Below are 27,895 nucleotides of genomic sequence, written 5' to 3' on the forward strand. Positions count from 1 at the left end.
TGACTGTGTTGCAAGAGGTAAGGCAATGAAAAAATGCTGTGCTTGGTATTGGTGATGCAGTCAGAGATGATCTAGTTCCTTCCGGAATGCACGTTTGTTTACATTTTCGTGTGTAATTTTAATAAAACAGATGATTCATTAAGTAAGGGTGTAGCAATGAGGGGTGGGTATGTAATCCCCTATGAATCTTTGTCATCTTGTCTTTGCCACTTTTGTTTTTCATTCTTCTAACACACACCCATGTGATGGTGTTCCAAGTACAGAGCCAGAGGCAGAAAAGTTTTGAATGTAGAGCCCTTCACCAGGGAACAAGAAGTGTATTCTGAAGTGTAGTATATTGTTATGCTTTCTGTAGTAGATTCAGCCTACACTGTACACTGGATGGGCAGTTAATGGGTAAACATGTCCGCTAAGAAGACCGTGCAGTTCTGGTTGTTTAGCGAGAAGTCTGTCACTATGTCCTACAGCCTACTTAAAGAGGTCTTCAGTGTGGAATGAAGTTGCTATAAAATGTTTGTGTTTAATGGAAAAGTCGTGCTTGGTAAGAATAGAGACAAGGAGGGAGGGTGGGAAGTGTGATATTGGACAGTCCATGTGGAGTGCAGAAAGAGACACTGAAATACAGACGGCTGTGTGACACAATTAGGTATAAGGAGATATTCCCACTCCTTATCTTCCAGCCCTGTAATTGCTGCCTTCTGTTAAATCCATGTTACTTGGCTTCAAGGGCTATAGTGTTAGACCTGAGTATATAGTGCTTATAGACTGCCGATTCTGTGCAGAGTGCACTTGACATGAAATACACAGAAACTGTTATGGCTTTACTGAATTCATTCAGTTAATCTCAATTCTTTTTCTGCCCTTCAGAGTGCACCACTGGCTAACAGCTTTAATTTAGAATACAAAGGGCAAAATTAGCTTATTGCAACAACCATGCTTTGGTTTTGTGAAGTGTAATTGAAGAGGTTGTAATATTGCTGTGCACCACATACTGAGTTGTTTAACTCAAAGCAGTTCTAGAGGATGGCTGAGCTGTCTGCCAACTACACCTTGTTAAAGTATATCAGTCTGTCTACGGACTTGGATCCTCTCTTTAGTCACACCATTTTTGTGTACAGTGAAAAAAGTGATGTGGCTAAAGGTGACTGTCGCACACATTCTTGACTTACACCAGCTGCTGTAGAATTACCCAGAAACGTCCTCTTGTATTTCTGGCAGATAAAGGGGCAGAGTAAGCCTGTTTCCCTTAATATTTCCCTAGTCATTTAATACAACCAAATCTTTCAAATATTCCATGAAACTAAATTTCTTTCCATCTTCAGAAGCCCTTTTTAACTATCTTTGAGGTTTCCACAGCTGTAAGCTTGCATGTTTTCTTTGTTTGCCATGAGTCTGTCCTTGTCAGTGGTCCTGACTACAAATACTGGTGCATATTATGTGCACACAGTTGACACTCCTGTAAAATTATTTTAACAAGTCTTGTCATGATTTTGTGGATTGCATAATGTATTTCCAATGACTTGGTCACTACAGATAAGATCTAACCTCTTGGATAAACAGGGTGAGTTAATGATGATTTCTGTCCATCTGGCATATTATCAGATTTTTTTTCCAAGTGCATACATTTAGTCAAACATGGTTTCTGTTGAAGTTCAGTAATTGAGAAAGTGCTTATGTCAGATGTGGTGCCTCTCTCCCAAAGCTGTATGGGAAGGAAATGTAATTTCCTTGCACAGTACATGACTGTCATAGAAAATAATTTTTCAGCAACCATTTAGCCCCATAACCTCCTTTATCAGCCAGGGCTTTGGCTCTTGCATGCTACATGTATTGCAGGAAATGTATATGGTACAGTTTAAATGTGGTGCAACAAGCTTTACAATAAGGTATTCTCTAAATGAAAACTCCAGCAAAGCTAGAACTAACACCGAGTGACCTTCCAAACATCTTGTATCAGAGGCACATGGGATATATGCAAGTGATCCTTATGAACATCAGGTGTTTCAGCTAATTGGCGATTCCAAATGCCAATGACTTGTTTTGTCATTTTAATGGACAATTTCAGGCCAATAAAGCCAAACAGCTGATGTTCATAAGGATCACTTGCATATATCCCATGTGCCTCTGATACAAGGTGTTTGGGAGGTCACTCAGTGGAAGTTGTAGCTTTGCTGGAGGTTTCATTTTGTTTTTACTGATTGGGTTTTCAGTGACCTTCTCACTCATTGTTTTAATAAGGTATTCTCTGTAAATTCCAAACTACAAACACTGAAAACTGATCCAGACTGGTAACAGTTTCCAAGAAACCATTCTGTCCCCCTTCCCCAACTCAGTCTTTACCCCTCATGTTTAACAAAGCCATTAACTCAGAGAGAAGAAAAAATGGACAGGGCCAGGCACACCACCTGCAGTTAAAACCAAATTGTTCAGAAGTATTAAAAAAAAAAAAAAAAACTCTCACCTTAAAATTTCATTCTTCCAGGTTTAGCACTTTCAGCAGAATACACAAAGCTTCTTACTTGGTAAAGCAGTCTGGTGTCCTGTCAGAGTGAATCAATTGTCTTGTGCTGCTCATCTGTAGAATGTAGTGCTTCACGTGAAACGCATTTAATGGACTTAGTAGTATCTGCCAGTGAAGAGTCATATCCATGATAGGACACATGTTTACTTGCATCGCCCAGACAGTGCTGCAAGTTTGCGGGAAATGGTGTGTTATCATTTTAGCATGTTAAGAATAATGTTTCTCCCGCTAGTTTGTTACATATGACTAGTCCAGTTTTTCATCTGGTAGCACATATGTGAAAAAGTTCCTTGTTCTCCATCACTGTAATGACATTTCCACAGGTAGTCCCTTTCATCTATCTTTACAGAAGGTATTTTTCCCCGAGGTGGTGTCATTTCATTCACTTGTACTGATATAATTTTCTGCATCACTTTTTCTTCAATACATTTTAAATTATTATTGTTAGCCTTATAGCTGTCCAGTTTTTAGATCTGCCCTGCTGCTTCAGCTAACCTGATTCAAGTGCAGATGTTCCTTTTATTTATGCATTAACATTTATTTTATCTTTTTTTTGTTGACTGGGTTAGTCCCACTAGACGTGTGACCTCTCTTCAGGAGAGACCCATGGAAGTATTTATACTGCTAGAGGAAATTATGCAAGGCATTGGAAACTTTTCTTTACTATTTTCGATAGGTGCCATGGGATCTTTTGCATCCAGCTGAGCTATCACCAACTCAAGCAGACTGTACCTCCTCGGTTTAACATCCTCATTTGATGGATGACGTACAGCAACCCCCCTTATGCTGTAATGCAGTGTCAGCAATCCAACTACCTGCTCTAGTGCCCACAGCCTTTCTTGCCAAAGACAAGTGTGCCACATTTTATTTTTATGTTCAGTTAATGGGTGTTTGTGCACAGTAGAACATTTGTATGATAAGCATATCAGGACTGAATTTCCTTGTAGGGAAGGCTGAACATTTGCTTTTTTAGTTGTTTCATGTAGCTTAACTAGTATAATTAAGCATTAAACTTTTTAATAATTCATTAATGCATTGTTAAAGAATTCAGCAGTTTTCTGGGAATTAGTTTTGTTCATATGCTATCTATTTTTGTTTTCTTACAGAAGTCTGAAAAATAACGAAATCTCCTGGGCCATTGAGGATGCCAGTGAACTGTTTGCTGGACTTGACAAACTAACAAAATTGTACGTATTTAATGCTATTAAGTTTCCTAGTCCTAAATGCTGTCCAACTCGAACCATGCTAAATTGGGTAGAGTACGCATCACCCAAGTTGTTCATCCCTCCAGTGTGGGATACCTAGAGTATTCTTAGGCCTTGTTTTCCTTCATTTTACTTATTGTCCGTTAACTTGTCCTTGTGGAATTCTTTGCTTATTTTGTAAGTGACTATAGGACTTTTGAGGAAGCCAGTCTAATGATTACATTTTTTCAAAAAGTATTCTGTCTGTGCTTCAGTTATGTTTGCTTTTTTTAAATTTCAAGCTGTGTTTCAAGTATGTGTCTTGGAATATGCAGTTGTCCGTTGCTTTTGTATTGTTAGTACCTCTTATTTGAGTTGCGTAGCATTTTAAAATTATTTTGTACTAATAAATAAAGCCCTTTATTTATTTACTGTGTATGTAAGATTGATTACTACAGGTGTGAGCACTGTTAAGTTGTTCCGTGTGCTAGTTTAAGTTGTGAGATCAAGCCTGGGGAACTTGTTTGAAGCTCCTTGCCTTAACCCACTACGGTATATAACAACAGAGTTTTGTTGCTTTGAGTGCATCTTTCCTTTTAAGATAGCAGGCTCTTTGTCTCGCAAATTGAACTGGAAGCAATAGTTTAAAAAAAAAATGAAAATATCTTTGCATCTTCGTACTTTGAAGAGTTTAGTAGTGTGTTGTATCAGTGTTGTGAATGAGAGAAAAGGAGTTGTGGACTAAACTCTGTAAGGAGGCAGAAACTGTTAGAAGCACTGGAACATCTACATATAGTAAGATTTGAAGAATGGCGACAAGGTGGTAAGCTGACTTGTAGGAACTGATGTGGGACACTCCCATGCATCAGCAATATATCGTATCTTTGAAGCATTTCAGGGACAGAAAACAAAAAACATTAACTGTAGAGATTAATCTGTATTTCGTGACAGTTGTGCATATTTCAATGCACTTTGCTTGTTTAGTAGAGCTTTGTTAGAGAGGGGCAGGGATGATGAAAAGCGATGGCCCAGCTCTAAACTGCATAACAGCAGCGGACAAATTCACTGATTCCATGTGTGTATTATTTTTGTAATCAGATGTGCCAATTAAGGAGCTGTGGCCATAAAATGTTAAATGTTTACCTTCCACTGATGCAGTGGTATGGTGTAGGTTCATATGTACTTAGTCTACTGATCTACGGAAATCTTAAGAAACCTAGCCTTACATCCCCATGGTAGTTTTAGCCCTATTTTTTGTATACAAATAGCCTGGAGATGGGCTAAACAGTGATATGTTGAGAAATGTACACGTTGTCCCTATGTATGAGACACGGGTGCTAAACCAGGAATAAATTTGCAATTGCCCACACATTTGTCCAAATTTCATTTGAACAGAGTAAGAGAAGTAGTTTGCCTTATGTAGAATGGAAGGCTGTTCTATAGAGGTAGTAGTCTCTGTGATACATATCTCTCCAAAATGTTCTATTTATTTTGAAAAAGAGATTAAGATCCCATGAGTGGGTGTTTTTTGATACCACTGGGCTTGGGAATGTATAATAGGTCTGACAAATTAGGGTCTGTTGAAACTGTGTATGCGAGGCAGAAGTTTCCTCTCAGTAGTCTGTATGACCCTGAGAAGAGGGGCAAAGCTTCAACACAGTCTGCATAGTTTTTATGATTTAGGTCCTTGATATTTGCTTATTTATTTATTTATGTGCAAAAGCATTGCTGTTATTCCAGTTGTGACAAGTGTTTGGGCAGGTACATACTGAAAGGGGCATTGTACTCCTTGACTGACCTGTTGAGTGCCAAGTACACTGGGACAATTGCATCCCTTGATATGGACACAATGCCTTTAGATGTAAGCTGTGCAATGGATAAGTGGTGATCAAAGGGACAGATCATTTTTGACTTAGTCTTCCAGATTCATAACTACAGGATCAATTCTCAGAGGTATGTTGTCAGCGTACAATTACAAGGGGTATCTTGCTGGCCAGAGGATACAATTATACAGTTCTTTGCATTTAGGTTTAGTCTGCATCTTTGGCGCCAACTGTTTGTTTAGAAGAGGCCCTCTTGGAGAATCTTTGTACCCTCAGGGGAGTTTGTGATGACACCAAGTTTGCAGTCATCTGACTGTGCTGCCAGTGATCTGAGATTGACTAGCACCTCGGGTTTTAGAGGGCTTGCCAAAGGGAGGAAGGATTGAGAGTCTTGACACCAGCTCTCCAGCCGTGGTGTGTTTTTTTCTGTGAGCAGCATCTAATCAGACTGGAGAATTGTCCTTGTGGCTATATTCATGCTTCGTAGGATCATTTTGAGGAGCCAACATTCCAGAGTTGCACACAGGGCAGCATTTTGTGAAGTGTATGAGTTGTCATTGCATTTGATATCCTGAGCTGGGGATAGTTCATCCTACTTCTGAGTTCTCTTTCTGTCAATTAAAAAAAATTTCTCCCAGCCTCTTTGAGTACCCTTCCCAAGCACTATGTGATTAAACATCACAGATGTATTTATAGAAATGCTGTAGTAGTTTGTGTATTATCATTGTAATGCATGCTTTCTAAAGATGCCTGTAAATTATTTTCTTTAGATTTCTTAAAGGTTAAGTTCTTTTTTATTCCAATGTTTTTGGTGATGCCCTTTCAGTGGCTTTGAATGATTTCTTTATTTATAGCAGTTCAGAGAAACACAGAGGAGGTGGAGCTGTCTACTTCTGGTATCCTGGATTGTGGATTGAGCATATATTATCAGAAGGGGCCTTCTTAGAGGGATGTAATGAAGTGACTGCTAGACCCTCTAATTTATCTCGGGGGGGGGGGGCAGCATGGTATGTCTTTCAGTGCCAGCTGCAATACCCTGGGGAGGGATAGGTCTGGGGGTTATAGCGGGGAATGTTTCTAGTAAATTGGGGCAGTACATCTGTCATGACACGTCTATTGAAGGGAAGAATGTTTAGCATACACTTGATGTCATTTCACATTACAGTCCACAGTAGCAATGATCTTCTCCAGCAACCAGTCAGATTAAGACCTCTAACCCTCCCCGTCTGCATTTTACTGGCAACCTTGAACCTTTCGTTTAGTGTACATAACTTGAAGTTTCATGATCTCAGTAAGTCATGGGTTGGTTAGCTGATACAGGAGCATCTCTAAGATCATCTGCTTGAGTATTGGGATTCAGTAACGGGTGGAGTAAAGCTAAGACAGGGAAGAGGAAGACATGTGAAGGGTCTTCGGTAATGCATTTGGTACAGCATGCAGTTTGTGTGTGTACTTTTTTGTTGATAAGCCATATCTTTCTTTCCTTTGTACTACCTGTCATGGTGAGCATGCCTATTTACCCACTAATGTCAGATGGCAGTGTCTGTCATATCGGGATACGCCAGCATTTTTGTATAAAACAGTAAGTTTTATTCTTAACATAATTTTTACTGTGATACCATTTTGTTAACAATTCACTCCTCACGAATGTACTGACGGCTAGCAATAGACCCTATGCATTGTGTGATAGAGTCCAAAAAGTAAGTGCTGTACATTTGTGATAGTGGCAGTAACCATATTACATATTCACAAGTTATACATAGACTTGTATCCATGCTACTCACAAATCATGACACTTAATCTGTTTAGTCAAGTATTAATAGTTAAGCGCTTCATGAGAGTGGAAATATTAGTAACTAAAATAATTCTCCAAAGTTAAAGGAATGATCTGTTGCAAAGCAGAGGTTATAGTTTTACAGTGTATATATTTAGAAACATAAGGGATTTTTTTCTCAATTGAAAATAAAAGCCTGTTGTATGAAGACATTCTGTAGCAATGTAGAGTGGCTGAGCTCTGATTAAAAGCATTTAAACTTGTAGTGTGCTATTCATTTGTCTAGAGAGAAAAGAATGGAGGAAAGAGAGCAGTATTTGCAGATAATATGGCATCTTATATATTCCTTATTGTTATCTGATCAGACACACTTGCTACAGGTAGAAAACGTGTCCGTGAGTAAGCTGGATAGAAAACTTGGGGAGTTCATTCATTAAAAAGGCTGTTAAGGGACAGAGTGTAAAGGATCCTAGTCAGAGAAGAGATTTCAGTGCCAGGGAGTTCTCTGCATGTGTGTTAGATGTCATGGTTGGACTGTAAAGTCAGAGCTCTTTTTGTAGTAGTTTCATGTAGCAGAGGTGTGGTGCACTGACTGGGTGTCCTATCAGTTGTGGCTCAGTTGTTTAGCCTGGACTCAGCAGCAGCCACCCAAGGAGGAGTGAGAGTAATTGGCTGTTATCAGTTTGTCAGATCTTTTAAGAAGGGCAGGTACTGCCTCGTTGCACAGACTGAAAAGTTGTGTGCTACACTTTACATAGACTGGGTGTATGGACGAACATGCCCAGCTTGGCACTGCAGAGTCTCTCAGCAGCCAGAAGCTTTCAGGTAGAATGTCCCTGAATTCCTGAATCTGTCCAGAATAACCACCTTCTAGTGGCTGTCGCTTAAACCTTACTACTCAGGAAGGCTTTCAGTGAAGGGAGGACATTGTTTGGGTAGGCAAGAGGCCAAAAGCCGATTAAAACAGAAGCATTTATTGTCTGATTCCAGAGAGTTAAGAGACCTGGTTAGTTACGGAGTGTAGTAACTGTACAGAAGGTTAACAAGTTGCTTGGTACATGGGAGGTGGTACCTGAGACGTATTACAAAAGTGGGCAAGGTTATGCACACCTAAATTAATAATTCATAAGTACAAATTCCATTTGAATATTGCTGGTGTTACAGAACTAGGAAATGTGCATGTTACAACATGGCTGCTGTAAACCATGTATTACAGTGTGAGAGCACCATGGATACAGATTCATAGATACTGGATTGTATGGAAGGAGAAGACACTGAGGTGGTGATTCCATTATGAAGACCATTGGAGAGGCAGAGAGGCTGCTTCTCAAGTACTGTCTGTGGTTCTGGAAGCCATGGAGAGGAAAGGAAAATGATTTGTAAAGGACAGAGGATGATGATAGGAAGATTAGGAGATCACATAAAATCTCAAAAGGTTGATGAGATTAAATTTATGCATGCAAAGATGCTGACAGATATGTTAAACAAAGGGCCAGCAGTTGCTTATTTGTTTCATTTTGCTGGTCCTCCAGGTCTTTAACCACTTTTCAGAAGTCATAATTTAGTATGTATGTTGAATAAGGGTAAGGGAAATTTGGGCAGGAAATTAAGGGAGATAACTTTGTCTTAATCAAGTGGGATTAGTTTTGTTGAGATTTTGGACCTTGGTGTTTCTTTGCAGAACCAGTGATTTTGCAAACACAGACTCTAGAGTCCAAAATCTAAACCATATAAACAGAACTAGCTGGAAGGTAGGTTCCTAACTCAACTTATTCCATAGAATGAGAATAAATGATTACAGGTCAAACACTGTACTGCTTTGGTTCCTTTTAAAGCAAGTCTTCATTGGATGGGTAGACACACATTCACACCAGGGTTAACCATGTTTGACCCTGGTCTATTTGGAAGGGGAGACTACCTTTAAATGATTAGAAGTAGTGGCTATAATTTTTAAGTGCATCTGTTTGAAGGTGCGTACAGATAGGTATCTTATGGCCCTTTGCTTGCTTGCTTATTGTCTTTGTGTTCCTTCATTATTAATACCTTGGGTGTGGACTTTGGTGTAGTATTGTATCATAGGAACTAACTTTTAAAGTTTAAAAATGGCATGTAGAATGAGATTGCAAGAAGTAGGAGTGGGGGGAAATACTGAACGTATAACAACTGGGCAAATATGAAGTGAAACTACTAAAATACTTAGAATAATTTAATAATTGACAACAGGAGGTGGAGGAGATAGGGCACCATCAGAAGAGGCACTGCAAGAAAAGAATCTGATATTGAGAGAGGTTCTGACTGAGTCAAGTTGGAGAGGAGGGGTTAAGTAGATAGTGGTGTTCCATTCATAATATGCCAACTAAAGGAGAAGCTGCAAGGGAGCCTATCTGAGTAAGAGTATCCAAAGAATAAAAAAAGGAGCAGAAACAAGCAGGATGAAAAAAGAGTAAGCGAACAACCTACCCACAAGATGATTCAATCTCATTTTGATATGGTCATGTTGGCGTAAGGAGTAAAACTCGACATTTTTTCAAACAAATTTTAACTTTAGTTGATAAACAGTGCAACAACCAGAGCCCTGGTCCCTGAGACTAGGCTTATCAGATATCACATCTAACTGCCATGCACTCAACATACGCTCTGGTTTGTCAACATTGTACATATCCTGGGACAAAATTGGAAAAATTACATTTCAAATGGTGGTGTGAGATGCCATGTCCGCTGTCTCAGAGGTATTGTTTTCGACCAACATCTGTCAGTGGCATCATATATACTTCTCAGAAGTCATGATGTAGGAGGACATGCCAGAAACTGAAGGCAAGGGCACCTGCATAGTAGTTGCACCAGAGGCCTTGGGCAAAACAGATCCCACAGTTGGGGGCTGTGAAAGCTCCTCACCTTGTATGGAGTCACTAGACTTCAGTAACCCTGTGTCATTAGTCCCATCTTCAGTTACCCTGTGCATCTCCCTGTGTTCTATATGTATATTTATTTATTGAGAGAGGCTCTCAGATGCCCTGGATGATGCCGTGGCAGCATGAAACAAGGCACATGTCCTCATCCTGAACGTGAACTCCTGTAGAGATTTTAACAATGTTGGATTGCCCTCAAGGTAAACTATGCACAGTGCAGACAGGCGTCCACATCATGCACACTAATACATCAGACCACGAATAGAGTACAATTCCCCCTTCTGCATGTACCTCACCAGACACCTGTAGCAACTGGAGAGACCACAAAGGTTCCACACCACGAAAGTATAGGGTTTTCAAACCTGACCTGTGTGGCTAGGCTGAAAGCAGTCACTGTGTGCTGTTTCTTATAGGCTGCTGAGAGGTAACTTGTGCCTGGCCTACAAAGCAGTCTCTGACCCTGCCCTGATGGAAATGGTACACATCCACAAGTCAAGTTGGTCAAGAGTCACTTGCTCCAGGAACTTAACCTAGCTTGTGACATTAACAGGGCATGCTGGAGAGACAGATACGTCTTCCAGAGATTGCTGCTCCTCTAGAATAGACTCCCAGTTCACGTGACGCAGAACTCCTTAATGACCCTTTTTATACACTTGGATGGGAGACTGTAAATTCAGCCTGGAAATGGCACCTGCATCCCTCATGGACAAGGTCAGTCAGTTGTGATCATTGATTCACAAATTAGACCATCTAACATGGTCATGTAGGTAATACGGGTGTAACACGGCTAGACTTGTAAAGCCTCTAGGGCCATTAGCCTCGTAACCTCCTATGATCCTGTGATCCACACCAAGGCAAAAAGACACATCATGGAAATCCGTTTCCCATAAACGAAATAATTATTTACTTTAACAGATAACTCTTGTGAGCTGTATTCTGAATTAGACATTACTTATGAAAGTAATCCTCAACTAAGATAAGAAAAGCAATCCCTTATGGTGTACTTGTCTTTCCTTGGAGGATGACTGACTGACAGACTGTATACACTAAGGAGATGCATACAAGCAGCGCAAACCACATGGCAAGAAAGGTTTTAAGATGCACAGGCCTCTGCACCCTTTGTACTGCTAACATCCCTAATTTGGAAAGTGTTTGTCATTCAGAGCCCAGGGGGAGCAAAGAGCTGTGGAAGACTGGTTGTGGCTACTTGCAGTCAAGATATTCCAAAAGTGAAAATGACAGTGCAACTATTTAAACATCTACATTTATGTTGCATTCCTAACACAACTGTACTTTTTTTTTTGAGAGCTTTTAGTTTGATACTTAAAGATTTCACTCATCTGTTAAACTGTAGTCCTGGAGTAGATGTGAGGAGATAACTCTGATAGAGAAGGATGGGGTATGGCACAGGAAGAGTATTTTAGCAACCTGTCCATGTGTCGGCAAAAGTGCATCTTCACAAAAAAGGGCTGTGAAACCATGGAGTTAATGCCAGTGTGTGTGGTGGAGTGCAAATTCATAGAGGCATTCATGTGGTCTTAAGATGGAGAAAGTGTGATGACGATGGAAGAAATGGGGCATAGGCAAACTGATAATTTGACGTAAAGGGCAAACTAGATTGTGTTCTTCCACAACATTGCTGTATTTTAGCGATCCGTGCAACTCTATACTTGGATCAGTCATGTACCCACATGTGTAGATAGTTATATTTACTTTGCCATCCACATTTTCTGTTAGTTTTAGCTATTAAAATTAAATATAGGCATTTTTATGATTTTTATTTTTGTTTGTTGTTTTAGAGTACTTCAAGGCAACAAGATAAAGTCAATTCCAAAGAAAGCATTCGCTGGTCTTGTGTCATTGGAACAGCTGTAAGTATTTTGCATCTTTTTGAATATTGCCCACCTGTAACTTTCTATGCCATCACTGATTATGTACTTTTGTATAGGTTCTCCATTTGTAGATGTACAGCGTTTGTAGGTTCATAGATTAGTACTAGGCTAACTGCCCTTTTGGGCCATTTTAAGCCTAGCCAATTAATTCATGTGAGAATCAAACCCTGCACCTTGCGTTTGTAAGGCAAATATCTTAACCATTATGCCAAACTCCCTCTACTATGCCAACATCCCTCCCTGTTACGATTATTGCTACAGGAATTGTAGATTGATCAAGGTAAAGTTAGAGGTGGGCATCAGTCCTCTGGCCAGGTGCAACCTTATGGTACATCTATTAGAGGGATCATGATGATAAAGTGGATATACTCGTGTCTGGCTGAATTTTCTTGCCGCTGAAGGAGACTGAGGCCCTTGATCTAAGACAGTATCCAGATGCAGTTTGAAGAATCACTTTTTGGGTAATTTACAGTATTTTTTATAATCAAATTTTTAAAGACCTATTTCTCTGTGCCATTCAAAGAAAAACCCACTGACACTTACTGTTGTGTGTGTCAAAAATTCCAAGAAGATTATCAATTTGTGTTATTGCACTTGTAGAAAATCCATAGCTCTGCTATTTGAAAATTGTGCCAGTTTTAACAAAACTTCATATCTTGACAGATTTTGAGGTGGTCTCCTCAAGGTGCAAAGGAGCCAAGGACTACACTTTCAAGAATCTTTTTACTAAGTGATAGGGAGGGTAGACCTCTCAATAAATGTGGCCGAAAAGATTACACTTCAATTACCCTGCATGTGAGATCCTTAAACTACTAATTTTATTTGGTTAAGTACTAGGAATCCCTCCTCAAACAAATAGAAACTAAAAGCTAGAGGGGATGGAAGGTAAGGCTGTCCATAAAAAAAAAGTAGCCCTCGGCCGGCCCGAATACCAGAGTCAATGTTTTTCTGCTTCAGCTGCTGTTGCTTGTTGACTGACTTCAGGTCATCAGTGCTGTAATGCAAGGCAGCCGACATCATTACATCAGTCTTTCTTGCGGTGGAGCCCATAGCAGAAGCAGTTCGCATGAGTGCCGCTTGGTTGCTACCAGAAGATGAATTTCAGCTGAAAATGTCTAAAGCCAAGTACCTCATTGGGGATCCTTTTTTCTTACACTAACCGATGTCTGATTTGTCGTGCCTGTGGAAAGCAAATCCCACACCGAGACTTCCATTCTTACTGCGTCACTTGTTTAAGCCCAGACCACGACGTCCCCCGTTGCTGTTTCTGTGCCCTCTTTAATGCGAGAACCATTCGCCGTACAGCTTTTTGTAGACTGTTATTTTCTTGCTCCATCTTTGCATTCCGATATGGCGTCCGTCAGCCAGTAATCTGGACATTACGAAGAAAACGTAGAGATAAAGATAGAGACAGACCACACAAGGCTAAGCCTTCTGATGATGATACCGCTAAGCAGGTAGTCAGTTCTCCGGAATTCAGTGAGGAGCTTTCGCAGCCCCTGATGCACAATTTGATATCTGTGCAGGCCTCCACCGAGACCCTTTCGGTGTCCGGTATGCCGCAGAAATCTTCTTCATCTTCCGAGCCTTTGGCTGTATCTACCTCGGTTGGATCCAGAACCGCGACACAGGCACTGGCTTCCGAGAAGGCCTTTGACACTACCGAATCTAGACAAAAAACGACGTCTTTGCATCCGACTGTCATTTCTCTCAGATCGACGGATTCTGTCAGGCCTACTAGCCAGGCCACTCCTAGGACATCTGCTTCTAGCCACCATCTTGCTACTGCTCCACCACCCCAAGCACAAATGCTTAAAATGGCGGAGGACCTCATCTCCCTTATCCGGGGTAGTCAGTTCCACAACTTCTAAAAGGAAAAGGCACCCTTCTCCAGAAATTGGCAGAACAGGATTCTGAAGAATCTGACTATTCAGTTTTTGAAGTGGAACAGCATCCCTTAACTGCTTATGAGGATTTCAGATGCAGAGGAATCCATCCCTTTTGCCTCCCCTCCAGAAGACCTTTCTTTTGGAGAAACCCTTCACTCCCTCAGGGAACATTTCCAGTGGGAATCTCAGGACTTCCCACAGTCTAAAAAAAGACTTAGAGAGTTTTTGGACTTGCCCCAGCAAAGACCCCTGGCCATCCCCCCTATTTTAGAACATTAATCCAGCTTAGCCCCTGATGCCCTCCCTCCTGCTCCCAGTAAACCTGACAAGTAATACAGAGTACCGGATTCTCATAAATACCTGTACAGAAATCCTGCTGCAGACCCAGAGGTCATTACACAGGGATGTAAAGGAGCTAAGACTAGTTCTGCCAAGAATCATTTTCCTTCTGACAAGGACTCCAGAGCTCTGGACAGATGGGGGGGGGGGAGTATACACCTCGGCATCCTTGGCTATCTGGGCGCTCAAGTGTCAGTTTCATATGTTAAAATATCAACAACACACTTTGGAACTATTAAAACAGAAGGTTGCTACCTTTCCTGACTGTGCCAGTTCAAAAGATTTAGCAGATTTACTGCACTCTGCTGGTCAAGTGGCCAAACACTCATTACAATGTGGATATGATGCCCTAGAAGCCTCTAGCAGGGCAGCAGTGACAGGATCTGTTATGAGACATGCTTGACTGAAGGAACAACCCCTAACTGATCATATCAATTCTAAACTTATTGATGCACCCCTAGATAAGGAGCTATTGCTTGGGGAAAAAGCAGAAGAGGTGCTTAAAAAGATGGAAGACAAAGCGAAATATATGCAAACAGTAATTGATTTCTTTCAGGTTCATCCTCCCAGATTCAGCAGGAACTTTCCCTCTAAGCACTGGGCCTTCCCTGCACCTAGCAGACAGAGCCAAGGTAAGCCCCACAGGGACAGACCATCCAGGCCCCTATCCCAGGGCCAGCAGAGAGGCAAACAATGGACCACTTCCATCTCTGAGGTAGGGAGTTCTACAACAACCTTCTATGGAAACACTCAATGACTCCCCTTCCCCCTCTGCCCTCCCTTCACTCATCAAAAACTAGGATGAAGACTTTCCTTCTTCAGAGACAATTGGCTTTCTGTATCAAAGGACCAATGGGTCTTAAAGGTCATTTTTCAGGGATACAAATTCTCTTTTAGCAAACTCCCAGTTCCAAGAGGGTACCCAGACTTACTTCCACATCAGTGGGCAGAGGCATTGAAATGGGTCCAAGCTCTCATATCCCAAGGGGGCAATAGAACCTATTTTCTCAGATCAGACAGGCAAAGGCTTTTATTCCAGACTGTTCCTTGTTCCCGGAAAAGAGGGCACTTGGCTCCCCATCCTGGATCTATCCATTCTGAACACCTCCCTGGTGGTCCCCAGATTCAAAATGCAAACTTTGCAGCAGCTGCTGCCTATGTTAATAAAAAATGCCTGGCTAGTGACCCTAGAACTAAAAGATGCCTACCTCCACATCCCCATCAGGGAATCCTGCAGGAAATTCCTGTGCTTCAGAACAGGCTCTCAACATTTTCAGTTCTCTTCGCTGCTCTTTGTCTTATCTACTGCTCCCAGAGTATTCACCAAATGCTTGGCCCCGGCCATAGCATTCTGCAGACAGAGAAGTATACAGAATTCACCCTTACCTGGATGACTGCCTCATTCAGGCAGACTGCAAAGAAAAGCTGCTCCATGACCTTCTCTTTATCAAATCACTCCTAACTTCCCTAGGATTCACCATCAATGAGAAGAAATCAAAGCAAAACCCCACCAGAAAGATAATTTTCTTGGGAGCTGTGCTAGACACAGCATCCCAAATGACCTTCCTATCCCCAGAAAAGTAGAGATTCCTGCCTCTCTACTTTACCCAGCTGGTTTCCAGAAGTCACCTCACTGCAAGTAAGTTCCTGCAAGCCCTGGGATACATGGCATCTTGCATCCTTCTCATTCCTCTGGCCAGGCTTCACATGAGTAAACTTCAGTGGTATTTAAAGAACCTTTAGTGCCAGCACTCATTTCCTAGAGACCTCTCTCCCTCCCTCTGATCCCATATATAAGGGCCGAGTTTTTCTGGGGAGCAGAGGCCTGTGCTAGGAACAAGGATCTTCCCTTCATCCTCTGCCCTTCCGGCCAGACCATCACCACCGATGCTTCATACATTGCTTGGGGCACTCACCTAGCAGGCAGGTGCACCCAAGGTCTTTGGAATGCTCAGCAACTTCACTTGCACATCAGTCAGAAAGAAATGATGGCAGCACAAAAGGCTTTGACATCTTTCAAACCCCATCTCATGCCAGGAGTTCTCCTTATAAAAACAGACAACACCACAGTAATGTGGTATATCAACAAACGGGGGGGGGTGCCCAGTCTTACCCCTGTGCAGGTTAGCCATGAGCCTCTGGCTTATAGCCACCTTCATGGGTCTACACCTAATTGCCCAATACCTACCAGGGGTCAACAACACCCTGGCAGACCACCTAAGCAGAAACTTATTGGACCCCCATGAATGGCAGCTCCACAGGGAAATCTTTCTGCAAATCACTCTGGAGTGATGGACTCTGGAAGTGGATCTCTTTACCTCGCACCTCAGCCACCAGCTGCAAAAGTTCTGTACCGGGTAGTATCACCTCCTAGCGTGGAAGGTGGATGCCTTGATCTTCCCCTGTCACTCCCTGTTTGTGTACGCATTCCCTCCTCTGCCCCTTATTCCCAAGGTACTGATCAGAATAAGGGAGGAGAGACCAAAGACCATCATCATTGCTCCAGATTGGCCCAGACAGCATTGGTAACCCTTACTGCGCAGCCCGGCCCTACAGCCCCCCAAGCAGTTTCCTCTGATCTCCGAAGTCTTGACCCAGGTGAGGGGGGAAGGTACTGCACCCAGACTTACAGACTCTCAATCTTTCAGCATGGCTTATACCTTTTAAAGCTAACAAGGAGTCCCTCTTAAGCAAACGGGTCCTAGACATCATCAGAGGCCAGAAGGCCCAGCACCAGAAAATCATACGCAGGGAAATGGAAAAGATTCTGCTCTTGGAACCAGTCCAAAGGGGCCAGTACCTTCAGTCCTTCCATCCCTCTTCGATTACCTAGCCGAGTTGCTCAATAGTGGCCTCTCTTTCTCCTCTGTTAAAATCCATGCTTCAGCCATTTCTGCCCATTACAATTCAGACCCACCCCTCTTTTCTCATCCTTTGATTAAGCAATTTCTCAGAGGGGCTTCTAATATCAGACCTCCCAGAAGGCTTCCCATGCCACCCTGAGACCTGAATTATGTTCTAGAAAAACTAACCTTGCCTTCCTTTCGAATCTGCTTCTTCTAAAGAATTGAAATACCTCTACTGGAAGACTGCCTTCCTACTAGCTGTCACCTCAGCCAGAAGGGTATCAGAACTTCAGGCTGTCATGGCTGTTGAGCCTTTCATCATTTTCCATGCAGACGGGGTCTCCCTGAAGACTAACCCCTCCTTTATGCCCAGGGTGGTATCTGATGTGACCGTCAACCAGGCCATGCACCTACCCACCTTCTTTCCCAACCCTCAAAACAAGGGGGAAAGAATTCTACACTTGCTAGACATGCACAGACAGCTCAGATACTACCTGGACCATACTAAACTCTTCAGGAAACAGACCAACTACTGGTCACTTTTGCCCCAGGGGCAGAGGGGGAAGCCCATTTCCAAGCAAACCATTTCCAAATGGATATCACACTGTATCCATTTCTGCTACAGATTACATGGGAAACCACCCCGCTAAGTCTATTCGTACCCATTCCACTAGGGCAGCCTCCACTTACACAGCATTCCTCAGAGGAGTTCCCACCAGGGACATCTTGGAAGCTGCCACCTGGACTTGTGTCCATACCTTTACAAAGCATTACCACCTACCTCTTTTCTCTAAGGCTAGGGCAGGGTTTGCCTCTGCAGTTCTACGGGGCATGCTGACTCAGGCCTAGGTCTCTTAATAATCCTACCACCCTTCTCCTCAGTTTTGGGAATCCTCCCACAGGTGATGACTGCAACAGTGAAACATGAAGAACATAGTACAGATGTTCGTGTTTCACTGTTGCAGTCCTTACAAATGGGTTATCCGGCTCCCAGTCAGCCAGAATACTAAAGTCATTGGTATATGACGTCGGCTGACTCCGGATTAAGCTTGACACCAGGACATCTGATACAAAGGCAGGCAGCCGTCATTTCCTCAGTCTTTCTTGCTGCGGAGCCCGAAGCAGAAGTAATTTGCACAAGTGCCGGTCAAACGATTACCTTCTTTTTGTATTCCGACTTGTAAAGTTGAAGACATCCTCAGATAAGTACCCCATTGGGGACCCTTTTATCTTGCTTTAATGAAGGTCAGAGAAAATTAACAACTGTCTTGCCTGTGAAAAACAGATTCTGCACCATGATTTTCATTTTTAACTGTATTACTTGTTTGGGCTTTGAGCACGACGTCCCAAATTGTGATCTCTGTGCTTCTTTCAACCCGCGTGCCATACGCCAAAGAGCTAGGATTTTGTATAAGCACTTCGGAGTTTGGCCTGAGTTTGTCGGTATGGCATCCTCTGGTCTCCCGACTTCAGATGTTTCCAATAAGTGAAAGGATAAGGACAGCGACAGGCCTAGGGTTAAATTAACTGACGACACCCCTTTGAAATTGGTTGTCGGTTCAGCGGTAGCCAGTGAGGTGCTTCCTTTGCCCCTGCAGTCCGCGGATGTTCAGCTGCAGGCGTTTTCGGAGGCCTTGGCTGAGCCGACCATTTTGCAGGCATCTTCTTTGCCTTCGGACCCTCCACCTGTCGCCGCCTCTGATGGATCCAGGGCCGCTAAGCAGGCACTGGCTTCGGAGGCCTCTTTTCTCTGCTTGGAGACCAGATCCAGACCAACGACCTCGGTTCACACTTCGGCGGTGGCTAGGCCTCCCGAGTCCCTGTGGCTTTCCTATAGGCCTCCCAGCTGAAAATCTACCCCTGAACAGGTGCCAGCCTCCCCTCAATTGCCTCAGGCTCAAATGGTTAGGATGGCTAGTGATCTCTTGACTCTTATCAGGGGCTCTCAGCAACCTCCTTCTAAGAGGGCTAGGGAATTGTCCCTGGATGTTTTGTCTGTCTCAGACTCAGAGGTTTCCAGCGCCTCTGCTGATGAAGGGGGACACTCAGCTTTTTTCTGGTTTTGAGGATTCTGATGCTGAAGACTCTATCCCTTCAGCCTCTCCCCCAGAAGATTTCTCATTTGGGGATACTCTGGATACCTTCTGGGAGCATTTCATATGGGAAAGTCAGGACAACCCTCAGTCTAAGAAGCGGATTAGGGAGTTCTTGGATTTGCCTCAGCATAAGCCTTTGGCTATTCCCCCAGTTTTGGAAGTTGTTGGTGATGTTTTCTTGGGAAATTCTTTGACTCCTAATTCTGTTCCTCATGCTCCCAGAAAGCCTGACAGTTATTCTAGAGTTCCTGATTCTCATCAGTTCCTTTTCAAAAATCCTACTGCTGATCCAGAGATTATTTCTCAGAGCCCTAAGGGTGTTAAGGCCACTGTTGCTGAAAATCCTGTTCCTTCTGACGGAATCTAGGGCCTTAGGTGGGGTAAAAAGGTTTATACTTCTTCCACCCTGGCTATTAGGTCTGTTAATTGTCTCTTTCATATGCTTAAGTATCAGCAACATACTTTGGAGGCCATTAAGGCTAAAATTGCTGGTGTTCCTTCCCTGATGGAGAATAAGGACATGCAAGACTTATTGAATTCTGCCACTCTGGTTAATAAACATTCTCTACATTGTGATTTTGACACTTTGGAGGCTTCTTGCAAAGCTGCGGCCACTGGCTCTGTTATCAGAAAACATGCTTGGCTCAGGGAACAGCCCCTTTCTGAACCTGTAAAATCTATATTACTGGATGTGCCCTTGCATAAGGAAATCTTTTTGGAAGCAAAGCAGAAGTGTTGAAGTAGTTGGAGGATAAGGCTTAAGTCTGTGCAAACTGTTAAGGATGTCCTGCAAGTTCAGCCTCCTTGTTTTAGCAGGCATTGCGTTCGAAAGACATGTGTAAATGGGCGTGCCTTCGTTGAAGGTTGAACGTCGAGCTGGCACCTCAGCGTTCATCAAAATTTACTGCCAATCATTAGCGGACCGGAGTTCCGCTGTGGCGACTCCTGACTGGGAAAAGCCGAAAGACAACAACAACAACCCTTCTAAGAGTTGCACTTTTCCTGATCCTAGTAAACAGGGTCACACTAGATTAGGGGCTACAGATTTTCCAGGGGACAGACTTCCACCCCTCAAAAGGCTAAACACTGGCAGACTTCATCTTCAAAATAAGGGAGTTCTAAGCAAACTTCCCAAGGCAAACATTCTCAAAGAATCCAGCCTTCCCTTGCTTGCCTCTGCAGGTCCAGGGTTTCCTTTGGGAGGAAGGTTGGCCATTTATGCAGATGTCTGGCACACTATCAAGGACGACAAATGGGTGCTAAAAATAGTATTCCAAGGCTGCAAATTCTCCTTTCACACCTTCCTGGTCCTCCAAGGATACACAGATATTCCCCTACTTCAGAGGGTAGAAGCAGAAAAACAAGTTTCTTCCTTGCTAAACCTGGGAGCAATAGAGCCAGTTCCTGCACTACATATAGGCCAGGGTTTTTACTCAAGACTTTTCCTGGTCCTCAAAAAAGAGGCACCTGGCGCCCTATTCTGGATTTGTCCATTCTAAACACCTTTCTGGTGAGTCCCAAATTCAAAATGCTCACTCTTTAGCAGTTGCTGCCAATGCTGGCCAAGGATTCCTGGCTGGTGACTTTGGATCTAAAAGAAGCTTACTTGCACATCCCTGTAAGGGAAAGCTGCAGGCAGTTCCTTTGTTTCAGGGCAGGGAACAGGCACTTCCAATTCTCTGCACTGCCCTTTGGCTTATCTACTGCTCCCAGAGTTTTTAGAAAATGTCTGGCTCCAGTCATTGCCTTTGGCAGGCAAAGAAACATTCAAATTTACCCTTACCTGGACAATTGCCTTATTCAAGCAAACTCGTCAGAGCAACTTCTAAGGGATTTGGACTTTGTGAAGAACCTTCTCACCTCTTTGGGCTACACAATCAGTGAAAAGAAGTCAAAATCGGTACCCACCAGGGAGATTGTATTCCTGGGAGCGAGTCTGAACACAGCCACCCAGATGGTATCTCTCCCTCAAGAGAAATAGATGGATCTTTCGAACTACTTCAAGAACCTGGCAAGCATGACCCAGCTCTCTGCAAGGCAATTCCTGCAAGCCCTGGAGTTCATGGCTTCATGTATTCTGATGATTCCATATGCCAGACTGCATATGAGGAAAATACAATGGTACTTCAAAAACCTTTGTTATCAACACACTCAGGATTTGGACTTGATTCTTCCACTAATTCCCTGCCTGCAGGCAGAGTTCCTTTGGTGGGCTGCGGCCTGTGCACAGAACAGAAGCCTACCTTTCTGTCCACCTCCTGCCAACCAGACTCTCACCACGGATGCCTCGGATTACACTTGGGGAGCACATCTAGAGGGCACATGCATTCGGGGAGCTTAGAGCTACCAGCAAGCCCAATTGCACATAAATCTGAAGGAAATGATAGCAGTTCAGCAGGCCTTGATGGCTTTTAAGCATCTTCTCTCTCCTGGTACTCTTCTAGTCAGGACAGACAACACTACAATCATGTGGTACATCAACAAGCAGGGAGGGACTCACTCTTACCCCCTGTGCAGACAAAGCATGAGACTATGGTCCATGGCAGCTTCTCTGATCTTCTGATAGCCCAGTTTGTTCCAGGAAGGCTCAACACCTTGGCAAACAGGTTTAGCAGGCAGGTCCTGGATCCTCACGAGTGGCAACTAAACAGGACCATCTTTCATCGCATTGTTCAGTGTTGGGGCACTCCCCAGGTGGATCTCTTTTTTTCTCCAACCAACCACCTTCTTCCAACCTTTTGCACCAGGGATCATCACGACAAGGCTTGGAAAGTGGATGCTCTGTCCTTCCCCTGGACACAGCTGTTGGGCTATGCCTTCTCTCCTCTGCCTCTTCTTCCCAGAGTGCTGTTAAAGATAAAGGACGAAAAACCAAGGGCCATCATCCTAGCTCCAGACTGGCCCAGGCAGCATTGGTATCCACTTCTTCGCAGTCTCTCCCAGTCTCAGTCTTGGCATCTTTCTCGATACCAAATCTCTTGGTTCAGGACGGAGGAGAGATTCTGCATCCTCACCTTCAGACACTGCATTTGACTGCCTGGCTCATAATTTAAAACTTTCTCAACAGGTGGTTGAGGTCCTTCATGAGGCCAAGAGGCCTAGTACTAGGAAATATTATACAGATAAGTGGAAAAGATTCTCCATTTGGATGCAGACTAGAGAAGACCCATCTCAACCTTCTCTTAATTCTTGATTTTCTGGCAGGTTTACTTAATGGCGGACTTTCCTTCTCTTCTATCAAGATTCATGCTTCAGCTATTTCTGCTCACTGTTCCTTTGAACAACCCATTTTTTCTCATCCCGTGATGAAACAGTTCCTCAGGGAAGTTAGCAATTTAAAGTCTCCTAGAAGGGCACCCACTCCTGCTTGGGATCTTAATTTTGTGCTTGAGTAACTTACTCTGCCTCCCTTTGAGCCTGCTACCTCAGCAGATTTGAAGATGTTCTTCGTGTTTCACTGTTGCAGTCATCACATTTGGGTTATCTGCCTGCAGGTAGCCCTCAGTCGGCCTAATTACCAGAGTCTTCGGATTTCTGCGTCAGACGCTGTCTCTTCTTCCATGAGGTCAGGGGTATAAAACATGCAGCCGACGCAATTACATCAGTCTTTCTTGTCGTGCGGTGCCCGAAACAGAAGCAGATAGCAAGTGCCGGTCAGCCGTCTTCAAAAAAAATAAGCACCCCATTGGGGATCCTTTTTCTTGCTCCAACCGATGTCAATAAAAGTTAACAATTTTCTTTCCTGTGGAAAGCAATACGTCATAGAGATTTTCATTCTTACTGCATCCCCTGTTTAGGCCCAGACCACAATGTCCCTCGCTGTCAGTTTTGTGCCTTGTTCAACCCTGAACTATTTGTCGTCGGGCTATTTTTGCAGCCAATTACTTTCATACTCGATCTCAGTACTCCAAAATGGCTTCGTTAAGCCATCCCACTATCGCTCTTCCAAAAAAAGTAAGGATAAAGACAGAGACAGACCACATAGCTCCAAAACTGCTGACGACGCTTCCGTTAAGCTAGTCGCCAGTCTACCAGTACTCAGTGAGGTGCTTTCTCACCCCCTGATACCCGCTACTTCAGATTTGCAGGCCTCTACTGAGACCCATTCGGAGTCCGGTATGCCGCAAGATGCTTCTTAGACTATGGAACCTGCGGATGTCTCTTCCTTGGATGGGTCCGAAGCCGCTGTGCAGGCACTGGCTTCTGAGGGTGTATTCAGGCCTACAGACCTTCACATTAAAACAGACACCATCGTTTCCATCCAGAAATTCCGAATCCCTCGGGCCAAAAACTCGCACTATGCCTAGAAAACAGACGACCAAACCACAGGCTCAGACCTATATGCCTCGAAAACAAATGCTTAGAATGGCTGAAGACCTTATTGCCTTAATTAGGGGAAGCCAGCCTTCCCTCTCTAAAAGACCTAGAACTGAATTTCTTTCGGATTCTTCTGATCAGGAATCTGATATTTCTACTCCTTCTGATTACCAGGATTTGCCCTTATCTACTTATGAGGATTCTGATGCAGACAATTCCATTCCCTCTGCTTCCCTTCCAGAAGATTTTTCTTTCTGTGAAACCTTGCATACTCTTAGGGAGCATTTCCGCTGGGAAAGCCAGGATTACTCTGAGTCCAAAAAGAGACTTGGGGAATTCTTACTCCTGCCTCAACACAGGCCTTTAGCTATCCCTCCTGTTCTGGACATTGTAGATGATGCTTTCTTGGAATCTAGCCTTACCCCAGACACTTTACCTCCAGCTCCCAGAAAACCTGACAGGTACTACAGAGTACCTGACTCTCACAAGTTCCTCTTCAAGAATCCTTCTGCAGATCCAGAGACCATTTCCCAAGGACCAAAAGGCATTAAGGCTATTGCTGCCAAAAATACTACCCCTTCTGATAGAGATTCTAGAGCCTTAGACAGATGGGGTAAGAAGGTATACACGTCTGCTACTTTGGCCATTGGGGCTTTAAATTGCCAGCTTTATACGTTAAAGTATCAGCACCATATTATGGGACTACTTAAACAGAAAATGATGTTGATTCCTGACTGTGCTGAACACAAAGAATTGCAAGATTTAATGCATTCTGCAGAACAAGTTGGTAAACATACTTTGCAGTGTGGTTTTGACGTTTTAGAAGCATCTTGCAGGGCTGCTGTCACTGGGTTTTTACTTAGAAGGCATGCTTGGCTTAAGGAACAAAACTTGCCAGATCATGTTAAAGCTAAGTTACTGGATGCTTCTTTAAACCACAACCGCCTTTTTGGAAACAAAGCAGAAGTCGTCCTCAAAAGCATGGAGGAAAAAGCTAAATCTATGCAAACTGTTAAAGATTTCCTACAAGCACAGCCTCCCAGATTCAGTAGGCATTGGCCTTCAAAGAACTGGTCCTTTCCAGTCCCTTCCAGGCTTTCTCGGTCCAAACCCAGGAACAGCAGACCACCTAGGCTACAGTCACAGGCTACGCACAGACCTAAGCAGTGGGGGACTCCCACTTCCAAAGCAGGGAGTATTAAGCCAACCCCCTACGGAAAAATGGCACAATGACTTAACCTTAACCCTTCCAAGCCCTGCTCAGCTATCTGCTCCCTTAGGAGGAAAGCTCACCCTGCATGCAAAAAAAACTGGGAACTCATTACCCAGGACAAATGGGTTTTGAACATAGTTTCCCAAGGATACAGATTCCACTTCCCAACCCCAAATGGTTGGCCAGACCTACCCTCAAATCAGTGGGTGGAGGCCCAACAGCAGGTTCTCTCTCTTCTCAGTATCAGGGCTATTCACCCTGTCCCAGCAGAACAAAAGGGACAAGGTTTTTATTCAAGACTTTTTCTGGTACCCAGAAAAGACAACTCCTGGCGTCCTATCCTGGACCTCTCTATTCTCAACACCTTTCTGGTAGTTCCAAAATTCAAAATGCTAACTCTTCAACAGCTTCTTCCTATGCTAGCCAAGGATGCCTGGCTGGCAACCCTAGACTTAATGGAAGCTTACCTGCACATCCCAATAAGGGAATCTTGCAGGAAATACCTACGCTTCAGGGCAGGCGCCTTGCACTATCAGTTCTCTGCACTTCCCTTTGTGAATATCCTGGCCGCAGTAGACAATTCAAAGTGTCTAGCTCTAGCCATTGCATTTTGCAGGCAGAGAAATATTCAAATTTACCCATACTTGGACGATTGTATGATTCAGGCAGAAAGCCAGGACTTGCTATTACAACACCTGGCATTCGTAAAGAAACTTCTAACCTCACTGAGGTACACCATCAATGAAAAGAAATCTCACCTAGTACCCTGCCAACAGATTGTATTCCTGGGAGCAAGCTTGAACACAACTTCCCAGATGGCATTCCTCACTCTGGAGAAACAAGTTTATTTAACAACCTACTTCAAACTATTGGCTGCAAAACCCCAGCTATCTGCAAGGAAAATACTGCAAGCCATGGGGTTCATGGCCTCTTGCATTCTACTAATTCCATATGCAAGACTGCATATGAGGAAACTCCAATGGTATCTAAAAAGCCTATGGTGTCAACATTATCCGGACCTGGAAACAATGATTTTTATCATTCCTTGTATGAAGACAGAGTTCCTTTGATGGGCAGAGGCCTGCTACCACAACAAGGGACTCCCTTTCACTCTACCCCCTGCCGCCGAAACCCTAACAGACTCATCAGACAATGTATGGGGGGGGCTCACATGGCAGGGCAGTGCATTCAGGGCAAATGGAACCCGAGACGCATTCATCTGCAGGTCAATCAAAAAGAAATGTTAGCTGTACAGAATGCTCTTGCAGCCTTCAAAGACCATATTTTTCCAGGACAACGATTGGTAAAGACAGACAGCACCACAGTTATGTAGTACGTAAACAAGTAGGAGGGAGCCCACTCGTATCCTCTCTGCAGACTAGCCATGGCTCTGTGGAACACAGCCTTGAGCTACCAAGTACACCTACAAGCTCAATTCCTACCAGGCAAACTAAATTCACTGGCAGATGACTTGAGCAGAAATCTCATGGACCCACATGAATGGTAACTAGAACCCAAAATATTCAACCTCTTGATGAACAAATGGGGGGATTCCAGAGGCAGACCTGTTTGCCTCCCCTCAGAACTACCAATTGAGCAAATTCTCCACAAGAACTCCCCACAGTCAAGCTTGGAAAGTGGATGCCCTGTCCTTTACCTGGGAAAGCCTCTCGGTTTATGCCTTTCCCCCTCTGCCTCTCCTCTCGAAGGTTCTTATAAAGATCAAACAGGACAAGCCAAGGACAATACTGATTGCACCAGACTGGCCACACCAGTACTGGTAACCCCCTCTTGCACCGTATGACACTGCTGCAACCATGGCACCTGCCTCAGACTCCTTCCCTGCTGTCCCAGCAGGCGGGCCAGATTCTGCACCCTCCGCTTCAAACCCTGAACTTGCAGCCTGGGTAATTCCTTGAGCTCTCCTCTAGCATCCCTCAGTAAGCAGGTGCTGGATGTCATTCTGGAGGCAAGGAGGCCTATTACTAGAAACTCCTATGCTGAAAAGTGGAAAAGATACTGTTCCTGGAGCCAGGCTCAGGGAATAAGCACAACGGTGCACAGCTTACCTCATATTCTACAGTACTTAACAGAAATGCTCCACAAGGGCCTATCCTTCCCGTCAATTAAAATTCATGTCTCTGCCATTTCAACACATTATAATACTGAGCTACCCCTCTTCTCTCACCCCTTGCTAAAACAATTCCTTAGAGGGGCCAAGAATTTAAGACCCACCCAGGAGAGCTTCCCCTCCAGCCTGGGACCTTAACTTTGTATTGGAAAAGCTCATCCCCCCCCCCTTTGAGCCAGCTGCAACAGCAGAGTTGAAATTCCTTTTTTGGAAAACAGCCTTCCTTCTAGCCATCATTATAGCAAGAAGAGTGTCTGAATTACAGGCCCTCATGACAGTGGAACCCTTCATTATCTTCCATGCGGACAGGGTTTCCCTCAGGACTAATCCTTCCTTTATGCCCAAGGTGGTGTCTAGTGTGGCCCTAAATCTGTCCATTCATTTTCCTACTTTTTTCCCTAATCCACAAAACAAAGGGGAACGAATACTACACTCTCTGGACGTGCACAGACAACTTAGATTTTATTTGGACAGGACTAAGCCTCCAGCTGCTAGTTGGCTTTGCTGCAGGGGCAGAGGGGAAGGCCATTTCAAAGCAAACCATTTCCAAATGGATAGCCCATTGCATTCATGTCTGCTACAAGCACCATGGAAAAACTACCCCACAGGGGATAAGATCACACTCCACCAGGGCTGTATCTACCTCTGCGGCTTTTCTCAGAGGAGTCCCTACCAGGGACATCCTAGAAGGCTGCTACCTGGAGCTCTGTACATATCTTCACCAAGCGTTACCACATGCCTATCTTTTCTAAATCCAGAGCTGGATTTGCCACTGCAGTCTTGCAGAGCTTAATAGCTGGCCCTAATGCTCTTTAACTTCTTCCTCCCTTCCTTAGCTTTGGGAATCAACCCAAATGTGATGACTGCAACAGTGAAACACGAATAACATAGTACAGTTGTGTACACTTACCATAAATGTAGATGTTCGAGTATATTCACTGTTGCAGTCCTGGTTACCCCC

At 43.7% G+C, this 27,895-nt stretch overlaps 1 protein-coding gene across 1 annotated transcript in view; it reads left to right on the forward strand.

Annotated features, from left to right (window-relative positions):
• LRIG2 (leucine rich repeats and immunoglobulin like domains 2) overlaps positions 1 to 27,895 on the forward strand; it is a gene marked incomplete in the record, with an annotated part of 726,335 nt that overhangs the window by 188,491 nt on the left and 509,949 nt on the right. Inside the window, 2 exon segments of the mRNA XM_044076985.1 lie at positions 3,628 to 3,708; positions 12,011 to 12,082. Coding sequence (XP_043932920.1) covers positions 3,628 to 3,708; positions 12,011 to 12,082 — 153 coding nt within the window.

This window comes from Protopterus annectens, chromosome 7.part0, assembly GCF_019279795.1.
Source record: "Protopterus annectens isolate FY-2018-M chromosome 7.part0, PAN1.0, whole genome shotgun sequence".
Taxonomy (NCBI): domain Eukaryota; kingdom Metazoa; phylum Chordata; order Ceratodontiformes; family Protopteridae; genus Protopterus; species Protopterus annectens.